At 39.0% G+C, this 17,631-nt stretch overlaps 2 protein-coding genes across 5 annotated transcripts in view; both read right to left on the reverse strand.

Annotated features, from left to right (window-relative positions):
- Nucleotides 1-1,149: 1,149 nt before the first annotated feature.
- On the reverse strand, nucleotides 1,150-13,879 carry osmr (oncostatin M receptor). The gene is made up of 17 exons (XM_082555401.1): nucleotides 13,747-13,879; nucleotides 13,410-13,561; nucleotides 13,030-13,180; nucleotides 11,182-11,454; nucleotides 10,958-11,087; nucleotides 10,298-10,446; nucleotides 8,331-8,464; nucleotides 8,092-8,233; nucleotides 7,245-7,330; nucleotides 6,910-7,117; nucleotides 5,529-5,711; nucleotides 5,341-5,442; nucleotides 3,984-4,139; nucleotides 3,621-3,773; nucleotides 3,403-3,484; nucleotides 3,217-3,301; nucleotides 1,150-2,380 (listed from the first exon to the last, which is right to left on the reverse strand). The coding sequence occupies exons 1-17, from the start codon at nucleotides 13,826-13,828 to the stop codon at nucleotides 1,973-1,975; spliced, it is 2,676 nt and encodes an 891-aa protein (XP_082411527.1). The 5' UTR covers nucleotides 13,829-13,879; the 3' UTR covers nucleotides 1,150-1,972.
- A 146-nt stretch (nucleotides 13,880-14,025) lies between these two features.
- LOC309719347 (rho guanine nucleotide exchange factor 28-like) overlaps nucleotides 14,026-17,631 on the reverse strand; it is a 46,889-nt gene continuing 43,283 nt past the window's right edge. For all 4 annotated transcript variants that reach the window (XM_082555399.1, XM_082555397.1, XM_082555398.1 and 1 more), the window contains 2 exons: nucleotides 17,113-17,491; nucleotides 14,026-15,089 (listed from right to left, as the gene is read on the reverse strand). In XM_082555399.1, coding sequence (XP_082411525.1) covers nucleotides 14,899-15,089; nucleotides 17,113-17,491 — 570 coding nt within the window. In that variant the 3' untranslated portion in view covers nucleotides 14,026-14,898. The remainder of the gene's footprint in view (nucleotides 15,090-17,112; nucleotides 17,492-17,631) is intronic.

Below are 17,631 nucleotides of genomic sequence, written 5' to 3' on the forward strand. Positions count from 1 at the left end.
AAACATATATGTGTATATATTAAAAAAAAAAAAAAAAATTACACATAACATATAATGTAATTACAAGGAGGTATTTCTGTAGTCTATTGATACTAGATAGTGGAAAAGGGGTGGGATTAAATAAGCTTATGCTTCTTCCTGCTCCTTTTTGAACATGGACGTTATTTGGAGTTGTGGTTGCTCGTTTTCCTTTTGTTTGCTTTGTTCATTTGTCTCTTTTAATTCTATTTTTTTTTTTATACTTTTTCAACATGTTCAAAATAAAGATTCAATCAATCAATCAATCAATCATATCAACTCAGATGTGACTCATTTTAACCATTTTTGACGCTTGGCTCTTCATAACGAGCGAATGTGGGGGAGAAGTGTCAGGTGGAGGAAGCTTGAATAGATTTCAGTAGAGATACTGAAACTTTTGATTTTAAATATGAATATATATGATACTCCACATTTGAATTATCCAAACCAGTCATGGCTTGATTGCATTTGATTTAAAGGCATGGAAAAAAGGCAGATGTGTGGTTTGATTAACAGCAGAAACAGTGAATATACAAGGATAGGACTTGATTTAATTAAGATGTCCTAATTGTCATGTTTTACTTTTTATGAAAAGTATTTGGTGAATGTGTGAGTTCTGCCTTATACAAGGTATTATTTGAACAACCTGTCAGAAGGGCATTTTTGCAACTTTGTGTTAGTTACTAAAACTAATGAGTACAAATACTTAGTACTTTCAACTATTGGTCAAAAACAAATTGTAACAGTTTATAAATCAACATGTTATCAAAAGGTGTGATCTTAAAATAGAATCATAACTGGAGTCTGAAATGCTATAGACTTCACTCAGTTTCCTAGAAGGCTTAGAAATAACTGAGCTAAAAAAAAAACCCACTAATTTCAACTGTAAAATGTAAATGTGCAAGACGATAGAACACAACCTGAATCTACTTTGTATTAAATTAGATTATGAGCTGTACCCGGTGTGCTAACTGCATAATAACTGTATAGAACACAGTGCATGTAAACTTAGGTGAGAATTTGCTGAACAACCTGTTACAACAAGTAGACCTGAGCTGAAGTGGAAAAATTCCAATTATGAGTCACTGATCGAGAAATTCCAGAGAAATGATGACTAAACATTTCCTCTAATTTTCCTTTTTTTTTTTTTTTTTTTTTTTTAATTCAACCTTCATGACAAAAGAAAGAAAACGGATATTTTAATAATGCTTGAAAATAAAAAGAAAGCCATTTAATAGGATTCTGAAAAGAAAACAAGTTGAGCCAAGTTAATCTAGTGTGAATGTGAGCATGCATGCCACAGAATCAGACAGGGCTGGGATGTCTAAAAGGATATGGAGAAAAGGCGAAAAGATGGCAGTGTTAAAAATTCCTAAACTAATACCTCTAATAATGTTCTTACATTTATATAGAAAAGCACTTTATTCATGTTTTCATTTCAAAGGACACATGAGTCACCTGCTGAACCAAATGAGCTAATAGCAATGCTACACGAGTCGCGTTTTTAACTATGGATTCATATAGCACGGCACTTCAAGCATTATACCTACATCCCATTAACAACTACACCACTATCAGCACCTTCTGCATCACAAGCTATGTTAAAAAGTCATGCTCAGAAAATATGCAAACATCTAAGCCTGCTCATCTACCTTATCTGTTGCAGCACTTACATCCTGTAGATAACATCTCCAGTTCCTTCACAGTTGAGCAAAATCCTGAGTTTTTGTTTCTCTTCTCACATCAAACTTTAGACAATCTGATTTGAGTTTTGTGCACTACTAATTCTTTGTTATGATAACACCCATATAATATCATTTTTAAACAAAACCACTTCTGCAATTTACAGTTTAGCATGAATACAGGATAGCTGATTCACAATATGTCTAATAAACAAATTATGTATTTACGGTATGGGACAGGAAGAAATACTGAGTCAGACTTGACTCAGTATTTATAAAGAATCATTGGCGATATAACCATATATGACACCGCATGATTCAAGGGGGCAGTCAGAAGCTTCAAAGCTTGATTTGGTTTCACTGAATACAACGTTAGGTGGTTCAGAGTAACCCTCCTTCAAAGTGTATAAGTAACTCCTGTTCATCAGGCTTGTGACTTGCTGAGAGGCTGGTCTGTCCCAGGGCAGAGTAGCTAACTGTGGACAGTAATTTGCTTCGAGCAGCATGCAAGAAGGTGATGAAGATGAAAGCGAGGACTGCAAACTAGGAGAGCATGGTTCATTCATAAGCTCAGAATCTCTCAGTGCGGTTATTTCATTTAGAGAGGGTCTGCCATTCAAAATCTGGATGTCACAGCTGATGCACTCCTCTGGCTTCTGAGACTGCAGCCACTGATCAGTCTGTGCAAAGAAGATATGATAACTTAAGTGACAGGCACAAATCCAAATATAAACACAAACCTAGTTAGGCGGGGGCGGGGAATCAAAGGTTTAGACTGATGGTAGCAGCATGTCTCAAAGCATCTGAGAGAGGCAATGTTTCTCAGAAGTAAAGATAGGCAGAGATTCACCAATCTGTTTATAATGTTTGGACAACTAATGAAAACTTTGATTATTATCTTATTGGATGGCTTTAAATTTTGGGCCCTCAGGTGAAATTGACTTAAAACAGGCATGATTCATTCCTGCAAATCACTGCAAGGGCACTGGAAGACTTCCAGAAATCTTTGACAGGTTACAGTTCTACCATGCAAAGAACAAGCCAAACGTGAAGACAACACAGAAATGCTGTCGTCTTCTGTGGACCTAAAGAGGAGAAGGACCGTTCGGTTTGTTATCTGCACTCAGTTCGTAACCCTGCATCTCTGATGGTATTAGGGGGGAATAGGTGTCTATGCAATTGATCTACACGTTTTGGTGCAACACTGTCACCCATTCAGACATCTTTCTCAGAGGAGGCCTTACATATTTCAGCAAGACAATGCTAAACTGCATACTGCAGTCATTATAACAACATGGCTTTGTAGTGGGAGAATCAGCTGGCTGAACTGGCTTGCCTGCAGTCCATCAGTGGAAAAACATTTGGTTTATGATGAAACAAAAATATGACAAAGACCTAGGACTGCTGAGCAGCTAGAATCTTGTGTCAGAAATAGATATCATTCCTTCCTAGGCTGGATATTTCCTCTTTGTGCATTTTTTTTTTTTTTCTTGCTCTCTCAGTGATTAGCTCATACCTCATGCAGGAAGCTTTCGAACTCTGGAGTTTTAATGTTCATATCCACAGGGTAAATAAATATCTCCTTCAGCCTGCTCCTCACACTGAAACAGATAGTTTCTTTTTTTAAAGAGTTCAAAATGGTTTATATCATCATCTTCAGGATTCTATCTTTAGGTCTCTGTTGAAAGATGACCTTACTCACATTTTCACTTGGGACCACAGGAGAACAGTGAAGCCCATGAGTAAAAAGATGGGAGTCAGTACCTTGATTATGAGAGAAGAGTCTACAGGAGGAAAAAGAAGTTGAAATTAATTACTTCATGCACTGGAAGTTGACATCTTCTATCAAAGGTTCTCCCAGGAAAGAATACAGTTCAGTAGCGGTATCTCTGGGATCCCCCTGCGTGTTTTAAAACTCACAGTTGCTTTTGGTTCTGAAGGTAATGCTGGCTGGTAGCCCAGGCCCCTCTTTAGTGAGAGCACTCACAGAGCAAGTATACTCTGTGTTCTCCTTCAGACTCTCTATGGTCACAAACTTCACGTGGGGCTCTGCAACTGAGACATTGGACCCATCTAGATGTACACAGGATGAGACACAGATTAAATAATTGTGCTGGGCACCATCCTGACTAAGTTTAACGCAAATCAGGTTTATCTGACACTGCCCAGAAATATGAAATAAATTCAATCATGTAAATAATTAGAACACGTCCACAGACTGAGATTAAGATGAAGAAGATCAACATTGCTGGTTTATTCCTCCACACTCTCTCGCAACCTGACCTGGCAGCAAAACAGATCCTACTTCCTGCACTGTAACCAGGTACCCCATGATGAATGCTGGCTGAGCTGGATCATCTTCATTGTAATGCCACTCCAGTGTCACAGAAGAGGAAGTACTCTGAACAGGTTCAACCAGACTTGGGCGCTGAACAGAATCTGAGAAACAGGAGATAGTAATGAGGAAGGAAGGCCGAACTAATTAAAACATTTGCAGCTTAGCTGGTGTCAAAGCAACAATGCAGTTTCTCAAAACAAAGTTTCCCCGGAGTTCAAAACCTCAACTTCTATAAAATACCTATACTAATATGGTATTTTGTTATTTAAACATGTAGCTCTTCAGATGATTGCATCACAGTAATTACTCCACTCTGCATATCAGAACTGCAAAACAGGAAAGACTATCTTGTTTACAGGGTGCCCCTATTAGTCAAAGATAGGATATCCTGTGTCAAAATTTTAACTACTACTCTGTAAAAATGGTAAACGTACAGTACAATGTACCATTTTAAAATAAAGGACTACTCTGTATTAATTTTTTAAGGATTATTGCTTTTTTCTGTGTTTTGTAAACATATTGAATTTTACCATTAAAAGCAACCTCTGTTAAAAAAAAGTTTCATGTTTTGTTTTTTTACAGTTTAAAAAAAATATTTTTTTTTACAGTGTATAAAAACGTTTACTTTCAACTGCACACTCCAGATCCAAACTATGATAGAAGTTTTCTCACCATCCTATTCTGTGCTAGAGACCAGAGACTTAAAAGAAGAACAAGGTAAAAAGCTAAAGATGACATGATGCTTACAGAGTCCCAGTCTCAATATCATGGTATCATTCTTGGATCACAATAAGCAATTGAAGCAGCCGAGATTGTCAGAAAACCTACAAGTCAAGAAAAACTGGTTCTGTTTAAACTCCACATCTTTTATCTACTTAATTTGTCGTGGAATAATGAGGAAACAGGCCTCATGGCCCTGGAACTGTTTGTTTTTCAGTTTCAGAAAACAGGGAACATTGTATAATTCAGGTTGAATACTTGAGGTATATACTAAATACTTTTGTTAAACCCCTTTAATTAAAGCTGAAGGTCTGCACTTCAATCATATATTTAATTTTAAAATCTACTTTGGTGCTATGCAGAGTCAAAAATTAATTAAAAAAAAATTATGGTATTTCTGACAAACTTGGGAACCTACCAGAACAGACAAAGAGTATAATCACATGAGAGTCAATCTTAACTGCACTTTGTAAGAAGAATTATGACATTAGAATACGCTCAGCCTCAAATGTCTCTTCTATACATAATAAATGAATACAACACACACACACACACACACACACATGCAATAACAAAACTCACTGAATTCCTGTGAGTAACCAGTCTGTATCTCCAGTAGTCCATATCCATTGTCCGTGCATCCATAAATATAAAATGTATACCTGTAACCTGCTTGGAATTCACCTAAAAATAAAAATATGACAGTGAATGCTAAACAAGAGTAAATGTATTTACATTAATTCCTGAATGAAAACAACAATAAAACTTACTAGCATGTAATAACAATGCATTATTTCCCTCTGGCACTTTCCACTGCAGAGTGCAAGGCACTGCATTTCCCAGCACGCACCACTCCACAACATAGCCACAGGTGGCAGTGCTCTGATCTTCCCATGTCAGATTGAAACCACCCTCGCTGGTACTGTCTAAACGCTTCTGTACTGGGAGATTTTCTGGGGGGAAAAGTCCAAAACAAAGCAAAATAACTCAGGACTTTAGACCCTGGCTGAGTAGATTTGAAAATGCAAAGTGTTTTTCTGCTTCTAAATTCTAATAAAACTTGAGTTATTGTACTCTGCCATAAAAATCTTAGAAATGCAGTATCTAACCAGATGCTTACTCTTGATGGCAGTAACACTGTGAGGAATTTTGGAGTTGTCTTTGACCAGGATATGTTCTTCAATGTGCACATTAAACAACTGTATGACTGCTTTCTTCCATTTGTGCAATAGCGCCAAAATTAGAGCATCCTGTCTCAGAGTGATGCTGAAAAACTAGTTCATGCACTTATTATTTCTAGGCTGGACTACAGTAATTCATTATTATCAGGATGTCCTAAAAACTCCCTAAAAAGCCTTAAGTTAATCCAAAATGCTGCAGCAAGAGTACTAACAGGTTACTAGAAAGAGAGAGCATATTTCTCCTGTTTTGGCTTCCCTTCATTGGCTCCCTGTTAAATCCAGAATTGAATTCTTCTGCTCCTCACATACAAGGTCTTAAATAATCTGGCCCCATCTTATCTTAATGACCTTGTAGTACCATTATCACCCTATAAGAGCACTTCGCTCTCGCACTGCAGGCCTACTTGTTGTTCCTAGAGTATTTAAAAGTAGAATGGGAGGGAGAGCCTTCAGTTTTCAGGTCCCTCTTCTGTGGAACCAGCTTCCAGTTTGGATTCAGGAGACAGACACTATCTCTACTTTCAAGATTAGGCTTAAAACTTTCCTTTTTGCTAAAGCATATAGTTAGGGCTGGACCAGATGACCCTGAATCCTCCCTTAGTTATGCTGCAATAGGCGTACACTGCTGGGGGATTCCCATGATGCACTGGGTGTTTCTTCCTCACTCACTATGTGTTAATAGACCTCTCTGCATTGAATCATACTTGTTATTAATCTCTAGTGACACTCGTTGTTTCACTTTTTTCGTTTTTTAATTCAAGGAAACAAACAACAGAGATATTTGTTGTTAATACATTTACATTTCTAGGCTGGACTACTTGAAATTGTTATAATCAGTCTTAAACGTTTTTTAAAAAGTCCCTTTTAACCCTTTTGTAACCCTTTGTTTTATCAAAGGAAAAAAAAAACAGTTAAATGTCTAAGTAAGCATTTAAATTTAAGAGACTCTGGGTGTAGAGAAGCTGTTCACCTTTGTGCTCTGCTGGTGGGATGGTGATGTTGGCGGGGATGGAGGTGCCAGAGGGGAGGACAGCCTGGACAGTGAAGTCACACTTTCCTGGGCCAATGGACACCACTGCCTGGCCCACGCTGCTGTTCTTCGACTCTGTTTGGCCTTCCTGTGACCACTGAACCGTGTACTCTTGTATGTTTATTGTGGCTGCTGTGCCAGCAATACGCTGAGAATAAATTAGTAATTAAGGGTGAAGGATGTTCAAGGTAACGGTGACATACTGTATATTCTCTAAAACCAGAGTACTATTCCACCAAGTATTTGTGCTTAAAGGGCACAGAAAAATGACTTACTGGCTTCCACATCAGAGTAACTTGACGAGTGCGCGAGTTAGACAGCGGCTGTATTCTTCTCCATAAATCCAAGGACACCAGTGGATCTGAGGAAAATGACTTGTTTAGAGCATAACAGGCAGCAGATCATTGAACTAGAGCACTTTGTTTGTTTGTTGTATGTACCAAAGCAAGCCGAGACCAAGACTTGTTAGGTTAGTTGGTGATTCTAAATTGGCCACAGTAGATAAAGTACTTACAGCATGTAGATTAAAATATATGGTGAAATGTGGCTTTGAGTGGTCAGTAAGAAAAGAAAAGTGTTGTATCAAAGCCTGATAGTACATGGGGAATGAAAGAAAATGAAAGAATGAAAGTTCTTTGGGAGTTTGTTGCTAAGCTCTTGCTTTTTACTTTACTGATATTTTCAAGTATTTGTAATTTTAACAAACAAGAGAATTGGAAGAGACCTCAAACACATCCAGCAAAGTGTCAGCTTGCTCTTTTGTGAAGTAATACTTGTAGTTTGATTACTCTATAACTGGCTTAATAAATCGTTGTGCACTGATGACTTTTCATGTGAAGATCATGTTAAGAAAAACAACTGCAAACACAAATGTTGCATTTAAGTCTCTTTTCAAATGAACAAACCCATCACAAGGATAAGCAACACAAGAGAAAAGAAAAATATGTTTGTATGCAATAATTGCTCCTTCATGCAGCATCATTTTGCAGATAAAAGCTAAACACTGAAAATAAATTTTTGCCCTTCAATAATTTTAGTCTTTCTCACACTTTATTAAATCTGGACTTGAACACGATATGATATTTGTAAAACAACATTTTTTCTAATTATATTTATATTTACCTGTTATGAAGGTTTCTTCTGCCCCTTCTCCCCACAGTCGTCCATTGACAGTGCAGCGTACTCTGACATTGTACTTCGTGTTGGGAACCAGGTGCTCCAGTTTTGTGTCGCAGAAACTGCTCATAATGTTGTTGCACCTCAGCTGTTACAGAAGTAAATGGGGAAAAAAACATGCACTAAAATGTCAAATCTACACTCAACAGTTTGATGATTATTATTGTTAACTTAAATGAATTCACCTCCACGGTGCCGAGTGGGACTGTAGCAACCTGACAGATAAGGTTCATACGAGTCAAGCTTTCCTGCATGCTCCAGGACACTGTGGCGTCTGTCACCCCGCGGTTCACTCTCAGCGACTTCACAACAGGAAACACTAATGGCAACACACACACGAACCATGTACAGTGGGGCAAAAAAGTATTTAGTCAGCCACCGATTGTGCAAGTTCCCCCACCTAAAATGATGACAGATGTCAGTAATTTGCACCAGAGGTACACTTCAACTGTGAGAGACAGAATGTGAAAAAAAAATCCATGAATCCACATGGTAGGATTTGTAAAGAATTTATCCGTAAATCAGGGTGGAAAATAAGTATTTGGTCAATAACAAAAATACAACTCAATACTTTGTAACATAACCTTTGTTGGCAATAACAGAGGTCAGACGTTTACTATAGGTCTTTACCAGGTTTGCACACACAGTAGCTGGTATTTTGGCCCATTCCTCCATGCAGATCTTCTTGAGAGCAGTGATGTTTTGGGGCTGTCGCCGAGCAACACGGACTTTCAACTCCCGCCACAGATTTTCTATGGGGTTGAGGTCTGGAGACTGGCTAGGCCACTCCAGGACTTTCAAATGCTTCTTACGGAGCCACTCCTTTGTTGCCCGGGCGGTGTGTTTTGGATCATTGTTATGTTGGAAGACCCAGCCTCGTTTCATCTTCAAAGTTCTCACTGATGGAAGGAGGTTTTGGCTCAAAATCTCACGATACATGGCCCCATTCATTCTGTCCTTAACACGGATCAGTCGTCCTGTCCCCTTGGCAGAAAAACAGCCCCATAGCATGATGTTTCCACCCCCATGCTTCACAGTAGGTATGGTGTTCTTGGGATGCAACTCAGTATTCTTCTTCCTCCAAACACGACGAGTTGAGTTTATACCAAAAAGTTCTACTTTGGTTTCATCTGACCACATGACATTCTCCCAATCCTCTGCTGTATCATCCATGTGCTCTCTGGCAAACTTCAGACGGGCCTGGACATGCACTGGCTTCAGCAGCGGGACACGTCTGGCACTGCGGGATTTGATTCCCTGCCGTTGTAGTGTGTTACTGATGGTGACCTTTGTTACTTTGGTCCCAGCTCTCTGCAGGTCATTCACCAGGTCCCCCCGTGTGGTTCTGGGATCTTTGCTCACCGTTCTCATGATCATTTTGACCCCACGGGATGAGATCTTGCGTGGAGCCCCAGATCGAGGGAGATTATCAGTGGTCTTGTATGTCTCCCATTTTCTGATGATTGCTCCCACAGCTGATTTTTTCACACCAAGCTGCTTGCCTATTGTAGATTCACTCTTCCCAGTCTGGTGCAGGTCTACAATACTTTTCCTGGTGTCCTTCGAAAGCTCTTTGGTCTTGGCCATGGTGGAGTTTGGAGTCTGACTGTTTGAGGCTGTGGACAGGTGTCTTTTATACAGATGATGAGTTCAAACAGGTGCCATTCATACAGGTAACGAGTGGGGGACAGAAAAGCTTCTTACAGAAGACGTTACAGGTCTGTGAGAGCCAGAGATTTTCCTTGTTTGAGGTGACCAAATACTTATTTTCCACCCTAATTTACGAATAAATTCTTTACAAATCCTACCATGTGGATTCATGGAATTATTTTTCACATTCTGTCTCTCACAGTTGAAGTGTACCTCTGGTGCAAATTACTGACCTCTGTCATCATTTTAAGTGGGGGAACTTGCACAATCGGTGGCTGACTAAATACTTTTTTGCCCCACTGTATCTTATATCAGTGTATTTTCTGGTTGTGCAGTGAACATTCAAACAGTACAAAAACAACACTGACGCTGATTTCACTACACAGTGTAGGTAAATTGTGAAAGCATCAACCACAGAGCAGTTTAAATTGACATGTACGTGTCTTTATGCCTTCAAAAACATAACTGAGAATATGTTGTATACACAAAGATGACCCCTGACCTCTGTCTGAGATGTTGAAGCTATAACGTTCCATCTCCTCTCCTAGCTTGTCCTTCACCCACACACTGATGTTATAATTTTGCAGGTGTGGCACAGCTGGAAAAGTACATGATGACTGCTCACAGGTGAAGGGAGCCTTGTCTGAGTTTCTGTGTTTTTAATAAACAATAGAATTGGAAAAGACGTCAAACACATCCAGCACATCAGCTTACACTTTTGTGAAATAATATTTATGGTTTGATTACTTTATATTAGGCTTAATAAATCTTTTGTGTCCTATGAAATTTGTACTGATGACTTTTCCCATGATTCATCTTTCAGGGAGACGTGACTTTGAGCTATCTGCTGTAGATACTTTGGTTTGGGGGGGTGGGGGTGGGGGGCTGCTGTTTCTTTTTTTGTACTCCAGTTTTCCAGTTTCCTCAAATTTGTTGGGAACACACTGCACGACATGCTCATATATGCCAGAAAAACCTTATAAGACATTCAGAAAACCTCAAAATTTCTCAATAAGTGTCGCTCCTTTGAAACAAAATATAAAAATATGGCTGGTGGCTCAAAACCTTTCCACAGCACTGAATCAGTCCAATATTATGAAAATCACTGCCATCTATGCCTTACATTGTGTTACAATATAAGGTGTGTACTTCATGTGCTTACTCTATGTGGAGAGTGTAAATTTGCACGTTGCGATCATGCAGGAGTCGCTTTCTGGGTGAATCCCAGGTGCAGCTGACAGATACCATGTCAAAGGTTACACAGCTGAGGTTTCTGGGTTTCTGGGGTGGAACTACAATATACACACATATACATATACAGTTATACATGTACAAGTTCTGCATTAAATTAATAAAGAATACAAAAAAAGAAAGATTCAAACTTACAACTGATATAGTTCAAGACAGGAAAACTTTTGCCTGTTGCATCATCGCAGGTCAGTAACAAATGCTTAATTATTCCTTTTGGGATAGTGAGGTTGTTTACAGTGATAGCTTTTACTCCGCCTCCAATGCTCAAAAGACGGTATTCCTCGTTCCTGAAGGTCATTCTTTTAACGTTCACCCCTGTTGGGGGAATACAGCAGAACATGGCACTGCTGCCCTGCCTCAGCACACGGCTGGAGGGGAAAATGTGGATCTTATCGTTTGCTTTGAATCCTGCAAGACAAAGTAAAGTTACAGTGCAGTCTGATGAAGAGCTGTTCAGAATTTCATGCATAATCCCTTGGTATGTTCTAGGGTTCTTAAAAGGGGAACAAAAATTGTATTGTTGCACTGACAGAGACACAAAAAACAAAGGGGATTCAGAAATGCCTCTGCTTTCTTTGCACCCAAGGTCATTAAGGTGGATTAAGGCTGCGTGGCAAACTGTTCTGTAATCTGACCAATCAAAGCTTTCAGACTTTTGTTTTCTTTTTTGGAAATGATGAACATTGCATCCTCCAGCTTATTGAGGAGAGAGGCCATCTGATTTGTCATTAGTGTGTCGTTCATTCACCATCCTTAATGATATCGGGTTGGATTAGTGCAATACGGCATGGGCAATTTCTTTTAACTTCATGAGTGACGTCGTACCTGAGGACTATACAGATTCCAAGAAACGGAAGAATGGTTGTTTAGACGAAAGATGAAATCGATTAGAATTTACATAACTTAACAACCCCTCCCCCCAAGAAAAGAGTCCAAGAAGAAGAAATAAACACCTTTTGACTCAAAGTATTCTGTCAAACATGTCTGACCACAAGGATAAGCAACACAAAAGAAAAGAGGAAAAATATGTTTTTACGCAGTAAAGTATTCTGTCACACCTGGTAAAGGCAATGTTATGACATGGACACGACTGTAAGTGTTACATGATATGATTGCTGGAAGAAGCAGTTTTATGACACAGGATGTCACAGAGACAGAAAAACAAGCAACAAACTGCAGTAAACAGTGGGAGGGAGAACATACAGCACTTGGTGATGTGATGGTTTCTAAACTTCAGGCTGTCATTGACTCAAAATAATTTTCATCCAAGAATTAACAAAAATCTATATATTTAAAATTGTGTCCAGTAGTAAATGTGCCCGATTCCTTTTGAGTCATTGAAAACGGGAAATTATATTAAAAAATTGCTGTATAATACAGTAGAATAGAATAGAATTCAACTTTATTGTCATTGCACATGTCACAAGTACAAGGCAACAAAATGCAGTTTAAATAATATATATAATAGTTCATGTAAACCCTGTAGGCAAAATGTAAACATTTTGCCTGATTAATTGTAGATAACCAACATTCTAAAAGATAAATACGTAATAAATGCATCTATGAAATGTCTTTTTCAGTGAAAGCCTCACTTATTTCAACAAGACAATGCCAAACAGACTCGCTGTTGGACTCGCTTGGCTATTACAAAAAAAACAACAACCCTTACTTGAGTCCAGACTGATGACCCACAGAAACTATAACATTTTTAAAAAGTTTAATTTTTATTACATTTTTTTTTTACTTTACTTCCCTTATAGGTAGTAAACTAAAAAAAAAAAAATGTTGCAGACAACACCTTATTTCCCAACCATGTACAGTACATATTTGCATTGTACGCGTAAGATATATGTTGAAAGAGACGTTTGCAATTACTGCAGATGTTGAGAAACGTTTCATTCCTAAGAAAACGACAACTGCTGCTTTTTAACCTCATCAGTAAAACACGTAGGCTGACATTTAATGATCAGCATAACATCTCACCAGAGTTGGTTATCCAGTTGCTCCAAGGACTCTGGTCAGACTGATTATAGTATCGCATTCTGACAGAGTGATCAACACACTCCAGAGGCAGATCAGAGATCCATGTCCATGTGTATTTGGCCGAAACTCCAGGTGATACGCTCACATTTTTCTAGGTTAAAAAACAGGAAATAATTGTTCATAATAACACTGGTAGGTCTTAAAAGCAGGATTACAGAATCAATTAAATGTGGTGGTAATGGAAAAAAAAAAAGATTCTGTCTTTCTCTGTGATGACCTGGCAGAAAAAATACAAATTATCTTTTATATGTAACATTCTGACTGTATTCTATGACTTTTAAACAGCATTAAAAACAGAAAACACACCTCTCAATACTCACAGTGTAAATAACGGTGTGCTGTTCAGTGCGGCTGAGCTCGATCTCATAAATGTCACCCACAAAACTGCTGTGTTTTACCAACCAGCTCACCACAAGGGTCTGCTTGTCATTAATAGCTTTCAGAGTGATGTTTGGTTTTGGCAGATAACAGCCTGGCGTATGACAGAACAGAAGGATGTAAAGTTACACATTCAGGGTCCCAGAATGTTGGTCCTGTTTAGACAATGAACAGAATCAACTTTCCGGAATTTCTTTACCTGTGATTGAGCACACATCAAGATTACATATTGAGAGAACTTTAAAATGATCAGAAAGAACATAAACGAACCCAACTTACCATCGTCAAAGCAACATTCAGTGTTCGAAAATATCAGATACAACCCGAAAAGGCTGAAAAAGGATTTCCTGACATTTATCATCCTCTCATGTGAACCGTTTTTCACTGAGCACGCCAACTGAAAGCCTAATAAGTCAGCAGCAAGTGTTAGTATGAGTAGAAGTGCGAGTGTTGCGTAATGTATAATCGGAAGTCAAGAGAGGAGTGTTTAAATGTTAAACCAATGGTGCTGTGCCGTTTTTCACATAAGTAAGAATGCACCAAAAACAGATGTTTGCCACAACAGTTTTATATATATATATATATACATATATATTACATATATATATACACACACACACAATATGATAACACAGTTCTGATTATGAAGATTACAAGTCAAATTTTCAAACAAAATCTTATAAACGTTGACAGTGCATGAAGCAATTTTTAAGCAATAAATTATCTGAAATTTCAAGGAACAGGGGAAAAAAATACACCCTCTCTTCACAGACACTACAGCATCAGACAGCAATATATTTTTGGCACTTAAGTGAGAAAACAATTCAACATATTGTGCATAGGTAGCCGCTCCGAAAAACTATACATGTATTTCATATTTATACACAATATAGGTCTATTTTTATTTCTCGTAGAGGCCCACAATCCCTTATAAATATCATTAAAGATCACTTGGAGAAATAATCTATATATAGTTTAAAAAAGGGGTTGATTGGCTTCTCATATATTCTTATTTCATTTTAAGTGCTCAAGACGTAAATTACATCAATTTTAATCTGTCCTGACTTTCTTGTATTTGAAGTCAAAAGGTTTGTAGCACAAAGGTACCTTTGTCATCAAACCAAGTGCACAGATACTTAAAAGATTTGTGGTAGAAGTGAAAACACGAGAAGTACAAATATAAAAGCTGATTTACAAAGAGCTTGTTTGTGAAAAGGCACAATGGTTTGATCACACAGGAGGAGAATGGTTAAAGTTCACAACATACAATGATAAAGGCACATACTGTACTCCGATTTTAAAAGATGAACATAAATCCATCATATTTACATGGACATATATGCACACACACACATTTAAGCAACAGACATATTACTGTTTGTTCAGTATACAACTGGTGGCCTATATTGTTTATTTTTCTCTCATGGACCTTTAGAGGTAAACAATGTTCTCCTCAACTCCCTCATCCCTATTCTGCCCCTCGAGAGAGAGGTACGCCTGATGGGGGAGGAGAGGGTTAAGAGAGTGAGAGGAAGAGAAGCCGTCCTCATAAAGTCTATGCCCTGTGACCTCTGACCTCCACAGATCCGGGGATTGTTTGCCCACCACTGGTCTGAAGTTTGCTGAAAGAAGAACAACACAAAGTGTCAAGTCAAGCCAACTTTATTTATAAAGCCCTTTAGAAACACCAAAGTTTTGGTCAGTGGTTTTGTATTATTTATACAATTTAAAGAATACAAAAAAAAGGAAAAATATATATGTATATAAAAATTACTAAACAAAATAAGGACATCAACATGACACATCAGTAAAAACAGTAGAAATAAAATAAAATAAAATAAAATAAAAATTTAAACAAAATTAAATCAAATAAAAATCTCAAACTGGGTCAAATGCCCAACAAAAGAGGTGCTTTGTTTGGCAAAACAAGTTAGTCAGGGAACCTAAGAGCAGATTTAAATATTCAGATTGAGGAGGCCCATCTACTCCAGCTCCCAACTCTACAAGTTGGGATCTGCTACAACAAAAGCCTTGCCCCCATGAGCAGCTGCCGTGTCCTCGGACATCCAAGAGCAGTTGGTGGCCTGATCTGAGTGACCGGGAAGGGGAGTGCAAGTGCAGCAGCTCAGAGAGGTCAGCTGGGGGAAGGCCATTTAAGCACTTAAAAACAACAAAAAATATATATATATATTAAAATGTACTCTAAAATGGGTCTGCAGCCAGTGCAGTGAGGATAAAGCAGGAGTAATATGCTCTCTCTTCGTGTTTCAGTTAAAAGTCGTGCTGGGGCATTTTGCACCAGCTTAAGAGGGGACAGAGAGGACACAAACATAATGAAGCCATGGATTACTGTTTCAAAGTGATCTTTTGACAGAATGTTTTTCATTTTAACCAGCTGTTTCAGCTAAAAGAAGCTGGATTATCCCAGTGCACTGATCTGATTGTCCATCCTAAAACCCCAGGCTGTGCCAGCGGGCTTATGTCGATAGGAAAAGGCCGACCAGTGATACAAGGCCCAAACACAACTTCTGTCTTATTCTCGTTAAAATTTAGGAAGTTTAGCGCCATCTACTCATTTGATTCCTCAAAGCACTTAGCTGTTTGTATGACAATAATGGATTGCATTTATATAGCGCTTTTCTAGGCACCCAAAGCGCTTTACAATTCCACTATTCATTCACTCCAGACTGGTGGAGGCAGCTACAGTTGTAGCCACAGCTGCCCTGGGGCAGAATGACAGAAGCGAGGCTGCCATATCGCGCCATCTGCCCTTCTGGCCAACACCAGTAGGCGGTAGGGTAAAGTGTCTTGCCCGAGGACACAACGACCAGGACAGAGAGAGCAGAGGGATCGAACCAGCAACCTTCGGGTTACAGATGAGCTTCCCAATCCCCTGAGCCACGGTCGCATGTTGTATGGAGTAGACATCCTTTTGTTTTAGGGGCACATAAATCTGAGTATCATCTGCATAACAATTGAAAGCAATTTTCTGCTTTCTAAAGTATCGAGCCCTGCGGAACCCCACAAGACAAAGGAGCAGAGGAAGATCTGAAATCAAGTTCTAACACAAAACGTTCTTTGAGAAATGTGAGAATCAATATTTAAAATACTATAATTCACTGTGTCAAAAGCAGCTTTTAGGCATGTCCTTTTCCCCCCACTTTCCTTCAGCTTTTTGGCATTCACATCTGACAGGCATGAGTTGTTTCATTTAGCCAGGGCTCAGATTTAGTTTTGGGGTCTCTGCTTTTTAATAAGGCCACAGCATCATCCAGCAGCGGAGCTTCTCTGTATCTAAAGACACAGACTTAGGAATTCAAGAGTTCTGATTGAAATAAGCAGAGAAATGCACAGCAGTGGATGGGTTAATAATATCACAGCACCTCGCAGGAACATGAGGTTTAATAGAGCTACAGAGCAAGGCAATGTCAAATGAGACACATACAGTGCCACAGATCAGGGTTCAGTGTGTGTCCACGTTCCTGTGTGGGTCCAGACACCCACTGCAGGAAGTCAAAAGAATCACTTTCAACTGTCAAGACAAAGATGTTGTTTATGAGGGCTGGAAAAAGCACAATATGTACAATACTCATTTAAAAAGGCATGCACTTTCTACCATGCTTTATATATAGTAAGTAGTCTTACAAGTGTTGGTCTCCTGTGTGTGTGTAGTGATCCTGCTGCCAAAGGGGTGGATGGAGTCATTCAGGGCCTGAGGACAGTCATGACTGTTACCGTAGCTTGGGTATGTCATGCCATCCAGCGGCTGTTTGCTGTGTGTCTGGCTCAGCAGGGTGTTGAGGCTGTTGTAGAGGCTGGCACTGAGGCCGAGGTTGGTCGAATAGGTGGAACTGTGCAGGGGGTCTTCGTGGTTTTTTCTTGGCATGGAGAGAGGATGCTGGTGCTGGTTGTTGTTGGTGGGCTGGTGGAGGTGGTTCTGTTGGAGTGAGGTGAGCAAAGCTGCCTCATTCTTGTACACTGAACAGTTGCTATCCAGGCTCCCTGAGCGGCTGTGGGTAGACCCCTAGGACATCAAAATGACATGAAATAGAAGGAGAGGTGACAAATTCTTTTGGCTTTATTTTTTCTATCGTTCCTAGTTTTGTTTTCATTTATTTATGTATTTATCTTTTTTGTTACTTGAATCTTTCTGTACTTTTATCC

Source organism: Aulonocara stuartgranti (genome assembly GCF_965226115.1).
Source record: "Aulonocara stuartgranti genome assembly, chromosome: 12".
Classification (NCBI taxonomy): domain Eukaryota; kingdom Metazoa; phylum Chordata; class Actinopteri; order Cichliformes; family Cichlidae; genus Aulonocara; species Aulonocara stuartgranti.

Coding starts and splice junctions, on each gene's coding strand:
- osmr (XM_082555401.1), bottom strand. CDS start 13,828: ATGATAAATGTCAGGAAATCCTTTTTCAGCCTTTTCGGGTTGTATCTG. Junction 11,455..13,029: donor CAACTGGATAACCAACTCTG/GTGAGATGTTAT, acceptor TTTGTCTTGCAG/GATTCAAAGCAAACGATAAG. Junction 7,331..8,091: donor AGAAGAAACCTTCATAACAG/GTAAATATAAAT, acceptor CATTTTCCTCAG/ATCCACTGGTGTCCTTGGAT.